Genomic DNA, 15,082 nt, shown 5'->3' with positions numbered 1-15,082 from the left:
GACTTACCATGGAATCTCTGGGCAATTGGAAATACTGTACTTTCCCCTAGGGAGATGGAGTGGGAATTGATTTTTCCTTAGGTCCATTGTAACTCGGTTAGAAATATAATTGAACCTGTTTGTCCTGTCTGTTGTGATATGATAGCCCCATAGGAAGGGCCTTTTTTTGTGTGGGAGTTTATTTCCGGCGTCTCTTGCCTGTATTGTTTCCTTTAACAGCTTTTTAAATTTTCTTTTTCCAGCAATGATGTTGTCCACTGGGCATGTACTGACCAATGTGGCAGGTCTGAGAACATAGCTGAAGCTGAAAATAGGAAAGCTGGGGGCAAGGAAGAGCCTTGAATCTTGAGGTGGGACGTTGACTCTAAGATGTCCTTGAGCAGTGGAGCCTCCGGAGGGAAAGGAGTGGATGCAAACCCGGTTGAGACATACGACAGTGGGGATGAATGGGACATTGGAGTAGGGAATCTCATCATTGACCTGGACGCCGATCTGGAAAAGGACCAGCAGAAACTGGAAATGTCAGGCTCAAAGGAGGTGGGGATACCGGCTCCCAATGCTGTGGCCACACTACCAGACAACATCAAGTTTGTGACCCCAGTGCCAGGTCCTCAAGGGAAGGAAGGCAAATCAAAATCCAAAAGGAATAAGAGTGGCAAAGACACTAGCAAACCCACTCCAGGGACTTCCCTGTTCACTCCAAGTGAGGGGGCAGCTAGCAAGAAAGAGGTGCAGGGGCGCTCAGGAGATGGTGCCAATGCTGGAGGCCTGGTTGCTGCTATTGCTCCCAAGGGCTCAGAGAAGGCGGCTAAGGCATCCCGCAGTGTAGCCGGTTCCAAAAAGGAGAAGGAGAACAGCTCATCTAAGAGCAAGAAGGAGAGAAGCGAAGGAGTGGGGACTTGTTCAGAAAAGGATCCTGGGGTCCTCCAGCCAGTTCCCTTGGGAGGACGGGGTGGTCAGTATGATGGAAGTGCAGGGGTGGATACAGGAGCTGTGGAACCACTTGGGAGTATAGCTATTGAGCCTGGGGCAGCGCTCAATCCTTTGGGAACTAAACCGGAGCCAGAGGAAGGGGAGAATGAGTGTCGCCCGCTAAAGAAAGTCAAGTCTGAAAAGGTAAGAGGTGGCCAGATATGGCTGCCCACTGACTGCCAGTCAGAACTGCCCTGGACTAACTGCCAAACACTATGTGTACTCTGTGGGAGGCTCATTAGTGTGGGTAATGACCAATTACAAGGTCAGAGCAGCTGGTAATGATAATGTGGTTTTGTTCCAAATTAGAGGATTCCCCTACAGACTCATTTACAGCAGGCCTGGACATTTTGGAACAGGATATTTGTTGTTGGGGGCAGCTACTTTGTAGAATGAACTTTCTGTAGTCTGAGTTGAGACCTTCCCACCTTGTCTTTGCCCAACTCAGACGCTTGTTGGTAGAGATTGGCATCAAACCTTTATTTGGTTCCCAGCTTGACTGGCATTTCATCATCAGACTCATAATAGTTGATAAACAATACGCCTTTGGTCATAATACAGATTGAGTACGGTTCTTGATGGGATAAATGGTGCTGTTGGGTCTCTGGTAGAACAAAGGGTTAAATTTCATGGCATATCTACCAAATTGTTGGCTACCAAAGAGCAAAGGGGCACATTTTTGGGGCAAGAGGTACTCATTGTACTTTGAGGTACTTAGATCTTTTGAGTTACTGTTGCGGCTCTGACAGTTTGGCCTAGAAAGAGATTCTTTGGCCACTAAAGGTGTAGCTTTGTGCCAGCTATCTCCCACAACTATTAGGAATCAAAGTCTCCTGGTGGTTTAATAGCTGCCAAACAGTGTAATGATACCTTGCCTTCTGCTTGACTTGAAAGGACAGGTGCCTGTAGCCCCAGGAGGGGTTAGAACTGGTCCCTCCTCTGGGAAGATGATCTTAGTTCATGCTTCAGGAAATGGAACTTGCAGGGCTGGAGGAGAATAGGTGTGAGTCTCGGGTCAGCTCAGGCAGCTTTAAAGTTCAGCAGCTTGTAATTTCCTGCAAAACAGTGGCCTTGTGGTGAGCTGTTCATTGGCTCTTGATTTTCTGCTCTGTGCTCTGCTCACCCTGTGCTTTCAGCTGATCCCAGCAGATGCAGTATAAATTGATTTCTCTGTAATTACATCAGCTGCAGCAGGGAATACCTATTTCCATATGTAAGTGTTAATAAATAAAGGCTGGATGTGTATGTTTGGGTGGTGGTGCCTGGATTCCAGTGGTAGCTTATGCTTTCTTTGCTATCGGTATTTTGGTCTTTGCCTCTGGCACATCTGTAGCTCTTAGCAACATCTGGGCCTCTCTGGTAACAGGGCTGTGAGTTTCTTCCACTAATAATACAGTGGCTCATTCCCTTTTACCAGTGGCAGCTGCCAGAGAGGCTGCCTGTGTTTAGGTGGCAGATGCTATAGTCCACTTCAGCAGAGTTAAGTTCCAGCTGGTTACTAGCTTGGCTCATCCCGTGCTGGCTGTGATTTGCTATTTTCTCTCGGGTACAGATGGATAATACTGTTGTAAAGAGGCTTAGGAGTACCAGCAGTTGTTGCTTCTGTTCCAGGCCCATTAGACTGTTCCCTACATCTGGCTTCAAGAAACTCTTGCCATATATCCATATTCATAATCATTATTCTTCCTGTACTAAAAAGTACTTCTGAGGATGACCTTCATTCTCCTGTCTAAATTTTAGAGTACTTGACTCATGTTGCAACCTTCTAAGCCCTGTAGTAGTCTGTGGATGAAAGGATTAATATTGCTTAGCTTTGTATTGGATTTAAGTGTAAATGTCCATGATTGTCTCTAACAGAGAAGCAAATGGAACCCATTTTCTCACATATAGGTGCAGGGACTGATTGGGTGGCTGCCCTTCAGATTAGAATTGAGCTAAAAGATGCAGTATATTCAGCTAAGAATACATCTTGGTGCTGGGGAATTTTGTTCCTTAATAATGCTGCTTTGTCATACAAGCTTTGCCTCCCAGGGAGACTGTGAGAATGGGACAGCAGAATGAGAAAGAAAAGGGAAAGAGACTGCACTTCAGTTTTTGAAAGAGAAAATTGCTGGCAATTACTATTAGAAGCAGAAAATTTGCTATACAGTTTCATGTAACCATAAGCAAGAACCTGCTTTCTCCATTCCTTCCCCTGTTCCCTCAACCCTTTTGGACAGTCTGGTTCTGGGGGTGCCTTTCCATATTACCTTTGGCTATTGAAATAAATAATTATTGAAATAAATGTTTGGAAGTTGCTAGGAGATTAAAACATGCTGTGCAGGGAGAGAACATTTCTGGACTGGGAGCAGCAGAAGAGGCAAGTTAAAGGAAAGAAAGTTAGGAACCATGCAGAGGAGCAGCTTTTGAGAAGCAAGAATCTCTCGGTTTGGGGCATAATAGGTGCTCAGTGAGTATTTGATGATTAGTACTATAATTTATAAGCAAAGTCTTTGAAAACTTCTTTAAAATCTTCTCTCTGAGAAATGGGCTTGCCTGTGGTTTGGGACGTTTCTATGTGGGGACAACCAACAGAACAAAAATAGCTAAACAGATGTTTTGATATAATCTAGGAATTGCATCTTCTAAACTGGGAGCTGTCATGAAGAGGAAGAACTCATAAAATTTGGGAAGTTTCTTGACTGAAGTCTGTGGTGCAGAGTAGCAATGTTGACTACTAGCCAATGAGGAAGATTTGAATATTGAAATTACTGGCTGGGCCTGGTGACTCATGCCCATAATCCCAGAACTTTGGGAGGCCAAGGTGGGCAGATTGCTTAAGCTCAGGAGTTTGAGACCAGCCTAGGCAACATGGTGAAACCCCATCTCTACAAAAACTACAAAAATTAGCCAGGCATGGGTGGTGTGCACCCGCAGTCCCAGCTACTGGGGAGGCTGAGGTGGAAGGATAGCTTGAGCCTGGGAGGTAGAGGATGCATTGAGCTGAGGTGACACCACTGGACTCCAGCCTAGGCAATAGAGCTAGACCTTGTCTCAAAAGAAAAAAAGAGAGAAAGAGAGAGAGAAAAATTATCTATCTCATGCTCTTCTCTCTTGTGAAGGTAGATATCTCAGGCTATGGCCTAGGAAATTTTCTATCAGATGAGGATGTGGATTTCCCTTCATGGGATCCCACTTTTGCTCATCATACCTTCCTCTGACAGGGCTCTCTCTGTGCTGTTTCGCAGAATTCTGGGAGAGACCAGAGATGGCTCTTAGCAACTGCTGCTGCTCTGAATTGTTATTGAACACTTTTGCCTCATACTTCCTGCCAGCTGAAGAGATGGGGGAGGGAATGTTGAGGAATAAACAAGACAGAGCCTTCTGGCTCCTGCCTGTTCCCTTGCCTTTGGTTTGACTGATGGGTTGTTAAGTTAGGGATGGAAGGGGAGGTAGGGAGGAGGGCAGGCGCCTGTCTCAGTGTCCTGAGCTTAGTGCTTATGTCGCCACTCTGACAGGAAAGAAAAAAGGAATTTACAAACCACAGATGGCAACGATCTATCTATGCTGACTTTGTCAGGGCTTATGACCAGGAGTTTAAGGTGAGACTCCTTCTTTTCCCCTGAATCATATAAAATAGCCAAGTAGGCTCTAGTAGTTAAAGAAAGGATCTAGAAGTTTCCAACCAGAAACTCCCCCTCACATGTCTTTAGCTGCTGCTTTTGATCTTGCAAGGTAGGAACACTGCACTTTGCTTTTCCCGTGTTTGAATGTCAGCTTCTGCTGCTTTCAGAATGCCGCATATATTTACCACTTCCCCCATTAGTTTAGGATACAAAGAAAACCATAAAATGTGCTCTTTGCTCTTTCAACTTCTGATCACGCGTGCTGTCATATCCTGTGTTCTTAAGAGCATCTTCCTTTGCCGTTGGTTTTGTATTCCTACCCTAATTTGTGCCTTCTAGCTCAGTTCTCTTGTATTGCAGTCCCTCATTGCCCAACCAAGGTCAGGTCTCTTTTATTCCTTCTGATCCAAGGCTTTCTTAACGCCTTCTTCCACTAGCTGTTATTTCTCAGCTATTGATGGCATAGCAGTCAACTTTGCTTCCTGAAACCAAATGCCCTCAAGCATTTTCCTTCATGGAAAACATTAAAAAGAAGTTGATATTTATGTCGGACAGAGTTGCATTCTGTAACTACAAGCTTAATTTATTTTTTCATTCAGAAACTCTGTTTTCCTTCTAGGTGTTGTAATTCAGGGTGGTCCCAGAGAAAGATTATCTTGTCCAATTTCCTCATTTTATAGAAGAAACTAAGACCAGTGAGGTCTTGTGACTTGCCCAGCATCTCACAGGTAGTCACTGGCAAAGCCAGGTTTGCAGACACCAAATTCTTATGGCATGTTGTGATTCTCCATTTTCCCACTTTATTTGTTATTTTCTTAGTATTATTATTTTTGAGATGGAGACTCACTCTGTCACCTAAGCTGGAGTGCAGTGGCACAATCTTGGCTCATTGCAGCCTCTGCCTCTGAGTTCCAGCAATTCTCCTGCCTTAGGTCACCGAGTAGCTGGGATTACAAGTGCCCACCACCATGTCTGGCTAATTTTTTTTTTTTTTTAGTAGGGATAGGGTTTCACCATGTTGGCCAGGCTGGTCTCAAACTCCTGACTTCAAGTGATCCACCTGCTTCGGCCTCCCAAAGTGCAGAGATAACAGGCATGAGCCACCACGCCCAGCCTATTTGCTTATTTTTAGGGCAGGGTCTTGCTATGTTGCCTATGCTGATCTTGAACTCCTGGGCTTATGCACTTCTGCCTTGGCCTCGCGAGTAGCTGGGACTACGGGTGTGTGCCACCACACCCAGCCATTTTTCCAATGTAAAGACTACCTTGAAACATTAGATGAAAATGCTTACATACTCCAAAATTGCTTTTACCCCAAAACTGCTTTCACTTGTTTTTCACAGTGACGTTAACACTGTAGACACTCAATAAACAAAGGATCTTTGAGTTTAGGATTTTAGGTAAGGTAATGAATGATGTTTGCAAAGAATAACCATTACAGCTGGCACTGAACCTGTCCTGTTATTTATAAAGAAGAAAAGTTACTTTAAAACTGCTACTTTGAGCTTGACTACTTATGATATGTGTGTGTGTGTTCTGAAATATTTCATTCAGCCAAATTTTCATTGTAATAATTGAGGAATAGTTCTTTCTTTACTTGGCAATTGCAGATAAGAAAAAAAACCTGTTCTAGTGCTTCTTCCTTGGACACATCACTAATAGGCAGACCTTCAAATGTATCGTGGATATTACTAAGTATTTTGTAGAGAAGATATACTGTTGGATACTTGTTATCACTTTTCGTTCAGTCAGTACATTAATTGGATGCATTTTAGATACTAGATTTTCTACTTGGTATTAGGTATACACTGGTGAATAAAACAGAAATAGTCTCTGCTTTTTGAGGGGCTTACAGTTTACCATCTAGAGCAGAGTTCCTAAAAGGGTGTCCCATAAAACCATGTACATCACCAGAGTATCAAAAACGCATATTCTTGGACCCTACCCCAGATCTGCTAAATAAGTTTTTGGGGTAGGGGCCCAGAAATCTGTACTTCCAGAAGTCTCTCCAGATAATTGCTATATACATCAAAGTTTGAGAACCTTTTGTGAATTTTTCTTTCGAGATAGGTATTGGGGGCCACTTCTCATTTAAAACACCAGCCTTCTAAACTTGATTTTCGCATCAACTCTTATGTATAATTTAGTGACTAAGAGCATAAACTCTAACCAGGCGTCCTGGCTTGAGCCTGGGAGGTTGAGTTTGCAGTAGTGAGCTGTGATCACACTAGTGCACTCCAGCCTGGGCAACAGAGTGAGACTTCATCTCAAAAAAATAATAAATTTTTTAAAAAGTGTGAACTCTGGAGCCAGACTACCTGGCTTTGTATCCTACCTTTGCACTTACTGAGTGAGCTTGACCAAGTTTCTTAATTGTTCTTCCTCAGTTTTCTTATCTGCAAAATGAGAGAAACAGCACCTACATAAGTTTGTATTTATTTATCTATTTATGAGAAGGAGTCTCACTCTGCTGCCCAGGCTGGAGTGCAGTGGTGCAATCTTTGCTCATTGCAACCTCTGCCTTAGCCTCCAGAGTAGCTGGGATTACAGGCATGCACCACCACGCCTGGCTAATTTTTGTATTTTTAGTAGAGACAGGGTTTCACTTTGTTGGCCAGGCTGGTCTCGAGCTCCTGGGCTCAAGTGATCCACCCACCTTGGCCTCCCAAAGTGCTGAGATTACAGGCGTGAGCCACCACACCCGACCTTACTAAGTACGTCTTTAGATTAAGTTAGCTAATTCATATAAGACACTTAGTGCCTGGCACTTGGGAAGCATTCAATAAATATTAGAAAAAAGAAAAATGCAGTTTGAGTGGAAAGTGGTTTTAGTCTGTTTTAGGCAATAATGTACTGAAATACATAACATTCCACTTTACAGGAATCCCAGTATGAACAGATAAACATGTTAGCTAAGATTTTTAGCACTATGGTCTGAAGAAGTTCAAAATCTAGGCCGGGAAATTTTCATGGTGGTGATGTGTTCTAAAGCCCCTGATATTTATAGTTGGAGGTGGGGGGAAGACCAAAAATTAGCTTAGGGCATATTGAAGTGGCCTGTTGAATTTCAGACTTCATATGTTGAATTTCAGACTTCGATATGAATTGAGCTTCCTTTCTGGCCATATCCCTGGTGTGGGTTTGGGTATGTTGGATGGATGTTACTAGTTTTGCCAGCATATGCAATCTCACGGACACAGGAGTAGCACTAAGTGTTTTTGTTTCTACACAAGAGTGCGTGGAACAAAATCTAAGTCTTAGCCCTTAATCTTCCTCCCCCAGTGTGAACTTGTATTTTTGCCATTTGGGTATAAGAGCTTTTACCAGCAGAGCTCATCCAGGGAGGCAGCAGGGCTTGGGCTTTCAGGCTGGAGGTGGCAGTAACATACACAGCTGAGATCCTGCCACTGCTGGCTGTCTGAGCCCTCTCTCTGTGGTTTTCACTCTTCAAGCCATGCTTGAGTAACCCACCTCCAGAGCTGCTGACAGGGCTGTGTTCAGAGGCCTTGGAAATTACACTGTTCATTTCCTTATCATCCCCTGACCTGCAGTGCAGAGCCTTCTGGTGCAGGAACAAGGCAGAAAAAATCCAGACGGCTCCCAGCCAGCATGTGTCAAGAGCTACAAAGAAGGAAATTGGACTTGCTCACTTAAAAACCATGGGGTTAGGCTTTGATTTTCAGTTCCTGTGGAGAGTTATTTGTGTGTATGAACATGTCCTATCTCTGTGTATATGTATAGAATGAGTCTGTGCATGGCAAAGCTGTGGAGGAGGAGCATCTGAAAGTAGAGAGCAGAGGGAAGATGGCTTTTCTCTTCAGTTAATTTCCCAGTTGTGCCATTGGGGTGGGCCTGGAACCATTAGCATCAGGAAGGTGCCAGACCATATTAATATTTTAAAATATATTTCTCTCAGTACAGTTTAGTCATGGTTCAGAGCACCCACAGAAGAACCTTTCCTGGCTGACCAAGGAGACATTTTTAACAAATCCTATTCCCTAAAGTCATTCATCCTAGATGACATTGACATAATCAATATTTAAGCTGCCTAAGAAAGTGTAGACTTTGAGTCAGTCCTGGGTAAGAGCAATGGCTCTTTTGAGATGAAGGATAGTGTGATAAAAGAGAGACCTTTGTGATAGCTAAGGTGAACTAAGGAGAAATTTGGAGCATTTTGAGATTTTCTGTTCATAGGGCAAAGCTCTGTTATATTTTAAGAGCCCATCCTTGTTTTGGGGGTTGGTATTACAAAGGAATCTACTTTTCTTTTGGCATCTGTTGCTCAAGGAGGCCTAAAGGAAAGACTTCAGGCTGAAGTAAAATGTGAGCGGTAAGAAGTTCTTAGCAAAGTTTACAAACATTCTGTCCTTAATTTTCCTTTTTCTGGATTTCATGTACCTTCATGTTAGTGATGCCATTGAAGCCTTGGTGTGAAGTGGGGAAGAAAAAGAAAGAAATCTTTAAGCTTTCAGACCCTGGAGGTGTTTTAAACCCTAAGTGTCTGTCTTGTTGAAAGTACTCTGTAGAGAAGTGTCTTTACATGAGGTGATAGCTAAGGTGAGAGGGGATTACTTCCTTTTCCCTTCATATAAATTAGTGGGCCCTGTATCAGCAGCATCTGAGAATTTGATAAAAATTTGGATCTCAGACCTCTTCCCAGGCCCTAAAGTTAGACGCTCTAGACTTGAGACCCAGCAAATTTTTTTTTTCTTTTGAAACAGGGTCTTACTTTGTTGCCCAGGCTGGAATACAGTGGCACAATCAAGGCTCACTGCAGCCTCAACCTCCCATGCTCAAGTGATTCTCCTACCTCACTTCCTACCTTCCCAGTAGCTGGGACTACAAGTGTGTGCCATCACACCCAGCTAATTTTAAAATTTTTTTAGAGACGGGGTCTCACTATGTTGTCCAGGCTGGTCTTGAACTCCTAACCTCAAGCGATCCTCCTGCCTTGGCCTCCTCCCAAAGTGTTGGGGTTACAGGCGTGAGCCACTGTGCCCAGCTGAGACCCAACAACTTGCATTTTAACATTAGCGGTCCTGTTGATTGTGATACACACTAAAGTTTGATATCTACTATTGTAGAGCACCCGTCCCTCTTAATAGTGAAATTGAAATTTCCAAAAACTTGAAAGGGTAAAATGTAACACTGGGCAGTAGGTATGGTTTTTTTCTCTTCTTTGAGTGATATCCGTATATATCTTTAGCTCTTTGTGGACAAACTGACAGGAACCTAGAATTGGAACGAATATCTAAGGGTTTGGGACTTTCAGAGCAGAAGAGCAGAAAAGATATTAAAAAAAGACCCACTTTTCTCATCTCAATGGAGGAAGTAAATAATAGTACTGACTTCATAGGGTTATTGTGAGGATTAAATGAGATAAAAAGATGTTAAGCACACAGCACAGTGCCTAGCATTATAGTAAGTAACCAATAAATGTTAGTTGTTGCTGATGTTACTGTTCTTAGTAACAGTGCGAGATCATTGTGAAATTAAGGAGAAAGGATATCCTTAGAGACTTTGAAGAATTAATCCTCTGAAGGCTTTGGAAAATAATGAATTTATGATAGCTAATATTCCAGCTCCTACTGATTTCCAAGAAGGCTTGAGGGAGAGATTGATTCAGAGCATTTAGAGGCATTGAAGTTTGGGGTTTTGTTGTTTGGTCAGTTTGGAAGTGTTTGTTGGACTTCTTTTGGCAGAGGGCTGATCTCAGGTTGAGAACCATGGCTTTTGTTTATTCTCCATTAAGGTCAGTTTCTTTGGATATAACCAGCTTCTTCTGAATTATTTTCCTAAGGATTGAAATGAAGATAACATGATTGTTTTCGTATAGGAAGTTTCTTTCCTCTCTCTGCTAATCCTTGTAAGGTACAGACTTTAGCCTTTTGAAGGGATTAGCTGAGGTAGCCAGAACAGTCAAGAGAAGAATGAGGATTGAGGTACTGTAGTCCCCCACTTATCCTTGTTTTTGCTCTCTGTGATTTCAGTTACCCTCAGTCAACCAACATGTGACAATATTAAATGGAAAATTCCAGAGATAAATAAATCACTAAGTTTTAAACACTATTCACCCCATTTCATCTCATCACGTAGGCATTTTATCATCTCACATCATCACAAAGAGGGTGAGTACAGAACAGTGTTTTGATAGAGAGAAAGAAAAAGACACCATATTGACACAACTTTCATTACAACACATTGTTATAATTTGTTTTTATAGTTTTAGTTTTTTGTTTTTTGGGTTTTTTTGTTTTTTTTTTTTAACAGACAGGGTCTCCCTCTGTTGCCTAGGCTGGAGTGCAGTAGTATGATCACAGCTCACTGCAGCCTCAAACTCCTGGGCTCAAGTGATCTTTCTGCCTCAGCCTTCCAAGTAGCAGGGGCTGCAGGCATATATCACCATGTCGGGCTAATTTTAAAATTTTTTATACAATTGGGATCTTGCTAGTTGTCCAGACTGGTCTGAAACTCCTGGGCTCAAGTGATTCCCCTGCCTCAGCCTCCCAAAGTGCTGGGATTACGGTGTAAGCCACCATGCTCACAACCTGTGTCTTACTGCTCACACCTGCTCTTACTACTGTGTCTAATTTATAAATTAAATTTTATTATAGGTACGTATGTAAAGAAAAAAACCTAGTGTATGTAGGGTTCGATAATATCTGCCATTTCAGACATCTACTGGGCGTTTTTGAATGTATGTCCTGTGCTTAAAAGGAGGCTACTACTTTTTTGTGAGGAAATAAAAAAGACAGTTTTTAGATGTTTTGAGGTGGTCAGTTTTTACCCTGAAATGTTTGTTGTCCATTGGGACATGACAATTTGTGCACCTGTGAAATACTCTAATTGCTTTTTAAATTTAAGATTACTGGGTTACAGCCCTGGTGGCAAATACTAGATTATGTTTTGATAAGCCAGACCTGGGCATTAAATCCTTTCTTGGGGTAATGAGTTCTTTTTTATTTTTATTTTTATCTTTTATTATTTTATTTTACAGGTTTCCACACAGCATTGATTGATTTTTTTTTTTGTTTTTTTGTTGTTGTTGTTTTTTGGTTCCTTAACTGTAAAAAGTTTTTATAAACTGGTACCTAACTCACCCAGCTCAGAGTTGATATTTCCTGGCTTATGTGTCCCTTTTTTTTTTCCTTTTTGTTTCTTCAGAAGTCATACTTAGCTCTGCACTGAATCAGACCTTAGTGAAAGATAACAGAGTGTTGTAGAAAGGAGGTATAGAGGCCGGGCATGGTGGCTCACACCTGTAATTCCAGCACTTTGGGAGGCCGGGGAAGGTGGATCATCTGAGGTCAGGAGTTTGAAACCAGCCTGGCCAATACGGTGAAATTCCATCTCTACTAAAAATACAAAAACTTAGCCAGGCATGGTGGCGTGGTGGAGTGTGCCTGTAATCCCAGCTACTTGGGAGGCTGAGGCAGGAGAATTGCTTGAACCTGGAAGGAGGAGGTTGCAGTGAGCTGAGAACAGGCCATTGCATTCCAGCCTAGGCAACAAGAGTGAAACTCCATCTCAAAAAAAAAAAAAAAAAAAAAAAGGAGGTATACATAGTCATCATATTTAGATCAACCAAATCAGCACACTGTTATAGAAATTAACATTCAGGTTGCAGAGTTTCTTGGTCGTGAGACATCTTAGCTTAGGGTGCATATCAGAGTCACTTCTGGAGGTTTTACAAAGTGTAAGTGTCCTACTGGATAAAATCTTTGGGGCTGGAGTCTCCAAGCCTGTACTTTTTTTTTTTTTTTTTTTTTGAGACGGAGTCTCGCTCTGATGCCAGGCTGGAGTGCAGTGGTGCAATCTTGGCTCACTGCAACTTCTGCCTCCTGGTTTCAAGCGATTCTCCTGCCTCAGCCTCCCAAGTAGCTGGGATTACAGGCACACTCCACTACACCCAGCTAATTTTTGTATTTTTAGTAGAGACAGGATTTCACCATGTTGGCCAGGATGCTTTTGATCTCCTGACCTCGTGATCCACCCGCCTCAGCCTCCCAAAGTGCTGGGATTACAGGTGTGAGCCACCGCACCCCGCTTATTTTTTTAATTTTTATTTTTTAAGTTCAACAGGTGCGTGTAATGTTCCTCTTAGTTAAAAATCACTGTCATGTGAAAAGGACTCTTCTTTTTCATTGCTCAGTCTACAGGATGCTTATGTTGGGGTCAGGCATTTTGGAATTCAACTATAATGAACCTGATTTCTCATTATGACCTTAATTAGGATAATTAATTATTGAATTTCTGACAGCCTTTAAGGTAGAGCATCCATATCTATGTTACTAATTCAGTTTTAAATTATTGTTTCAGAATTTTTAAGGCAAATTTAAGGAAAATTCTTATGAGTAGATGTATTTGCCACATATAGGCTATTTGTGCTTGTTTTCTATGTAGATTAGAAAGGGGCAGGAGACAGATTTGGATAATTAAAATTTATAGCTAATCCAAAACCAGTCTCTTTTCTCATTGGTTTGTAAATGTATTTCTGTGCTTATATTGGGTAATAGGTGTTCCTAATTTTCTGGAAATTCATGACATTCGAAAATAAAATAATGTAGCAATACAAAAAAGACTTTATTCCTGAGTCTGCTTCTGGATGCATTCAAAGTAAACATGCTGTTTTAGGAAGAGGAAATATTGCGTCACAGAAATAGAGCAAGTCCCTTATTTCTTAGTTCTTTGTTGTTGATTTTTTTTTAAATAAATACAATTTCTTTGAAATCAAAAAGAGCATTAATGTTTTGGGGTATAAAGTATTTCCTTGCTGAGATTTTAAGTCTTATGCCTGGAGAAGAGTAATTAGAATGCTAATTGTTATCAGAGATGAACACATACCTAATTGTGCAGCAAACACATACTTTTTTTAAAAAAACCTTTAGGTTTAGGGATACATGTTGCAGGTTTGTTAGATGGATAAATTGTGTGTCACATGGGTTTGGTGTGCAGATTGTTTCCTCATCCAGGTAATAAGCATAGCAAACTCATACTAGAAAACATTGTGGTATGTCATACTTTAACCAAAATAATAATTACATAACCTTAAATTCTCATAAAATTTAAATAATAAATACTTTAATATAAAAATTTAGAAGTTTAAGTATAGTTTTTAGTACTGGTACATGCATTACCTATGTTCTCAGAATTTGTATTAATCTGTACTTTAGATGGATTTTTTTTAGGTTTTGGAGTATCTCAAATTCATATACCACTGTGAGTAGGAGGAGAAAAAATTGGCAAATGTGGGGAAAAACTCATCACACAAAGTGACTACACATTTATATACACCATATTAGACTAGATCTTAATTTCATCACTATGCAGATTCTTAAACATCTGGTAGAGTGTCTGTTTTAAATAAAATATGCCATAAGGCATTTTTCATTTTGCTTGTACATATGTGCTTGGATTGAGAATGTAGGGATTTGAAATCAAACAAGCTGATTGCTTATTACAATTTGAGAAAGAAGAGACTGAGAAATTCTTTCATTTTTGTTGGCTTCTAGTATCTCTCCTGTCCTTTCCCATCTCTTACAGGGATTAGGTTCTAAAGTCAAGATGTGAGGCACTCAGTCAGAAATTACCTGCAGAATTTCTTAGGATGATTTCTTGAAGATTGACATACAGGCTCCATGAATTGAACACAATCAGTTTTTTCTTTAGCATTGAGACAAGCCATTATTTCTTCAGCTGAGGTCCCCACATAAGAGCTGACTTGTGTGAGAGCTAGACTATATTAATGAAAAATATGTATTTGTGAATACTAGAATCACCCTAAGCCTAGTAAAATGCTTATATTATGAGAGGCACATGGGAGTGGAAACCAGATTTAAGGAATTAGCCAATTGGCTGGGCATGGTGGCTTACACCTGTAATCCCAGCACTTCAAGAGGCCAAGGTGGGAGGATCGCTTGAGCTCAGAAGTTCAAAACCAGCCTGAGAAACATAGGGAGGCCCTGTCTGTACAAAAAACTAAAAAATTAACTGGGTGGGGTGATACGCACCTGTGGTCCCAGCTACTTGGGAGGCTGAGGCGGGAGGATCACTTGAGCCTAGGAGGTTGAGGCTGCAGTGAACCATGATCACGCCACTGCACTCCAGCCTGGGCAAGAGCAAGAGCCCCCCCCCCCAAAAAAAAAAAGCCAGTTCAAATCTCCTGTCTCTGGCTTCCTCCAAAGCATATACTCAAGCAGAACAGCTATGAGGCCCAAACCATTCAAATTGGTTTTTGTTCCTTCCTTTCTTTTTTTGCCAGTTAATATAGTTGATTTTATAATGTTAAATATTATCCATTTAGTATACAAAGGTATTTTATGACAATAGAGCAGATCTTAGGATCCAGATTCTCTATGTAGTGGAAGCTTTGGGTCCATGGAATGAATATAGCTTAATGTAATGATTATTATAGTATTTACATTTCAGTCCCAACCTTCATGTTCCTCACAGTGCCCACAAATTCCTTCCCTTTATTTCTGTAATTGAACAGAACTATCATGTAG

General features: G+C 41.4%; 1 protein-coding gene across 1 annotated transcript in view; it reads left to right on the top strand.

Annotated features, from left to right (window-relative positions):
• Positions 1-369: 369 nt before the first annotated feature.
• The window catches only part of ZNF609 (zinc finger protein 609), a 221,184-nt gene continuing 206,471 nt past the window's right edge, over positions 370-15,082 (top strand). Inside the window, exon 1 of the mRNA XM_011940408.1 lies at positions 370-1,116. Coding sequence (XP_011795798.1) covers positions 370-1,116 — 747 coding nt within the window. The remainder of the gene's footprint in view (positions 1,117-15,082) is intronic.

This window comes from Colobus angolensis, unplaced genomic scaffold (assembly GCF_000951035.1).
Source record: "Colobus angolensis palliatus isolate OR3802 unplaced genomic scaffold, Cang.pa_1.0 Scaffold19, whole genome shotgun sequence".
NCBI classification, from domain to species: Eukaryota; Metazoa; Chordata; class Mammalia; order Primates; family Cercopithecidae; genus Colobus; species Colobus angolensis.
The sequence above is the reverse complement of the archived record's forward strand: the minus strand, read 5'-3'. Positions and strand labels throughout refer to the sequence as shown.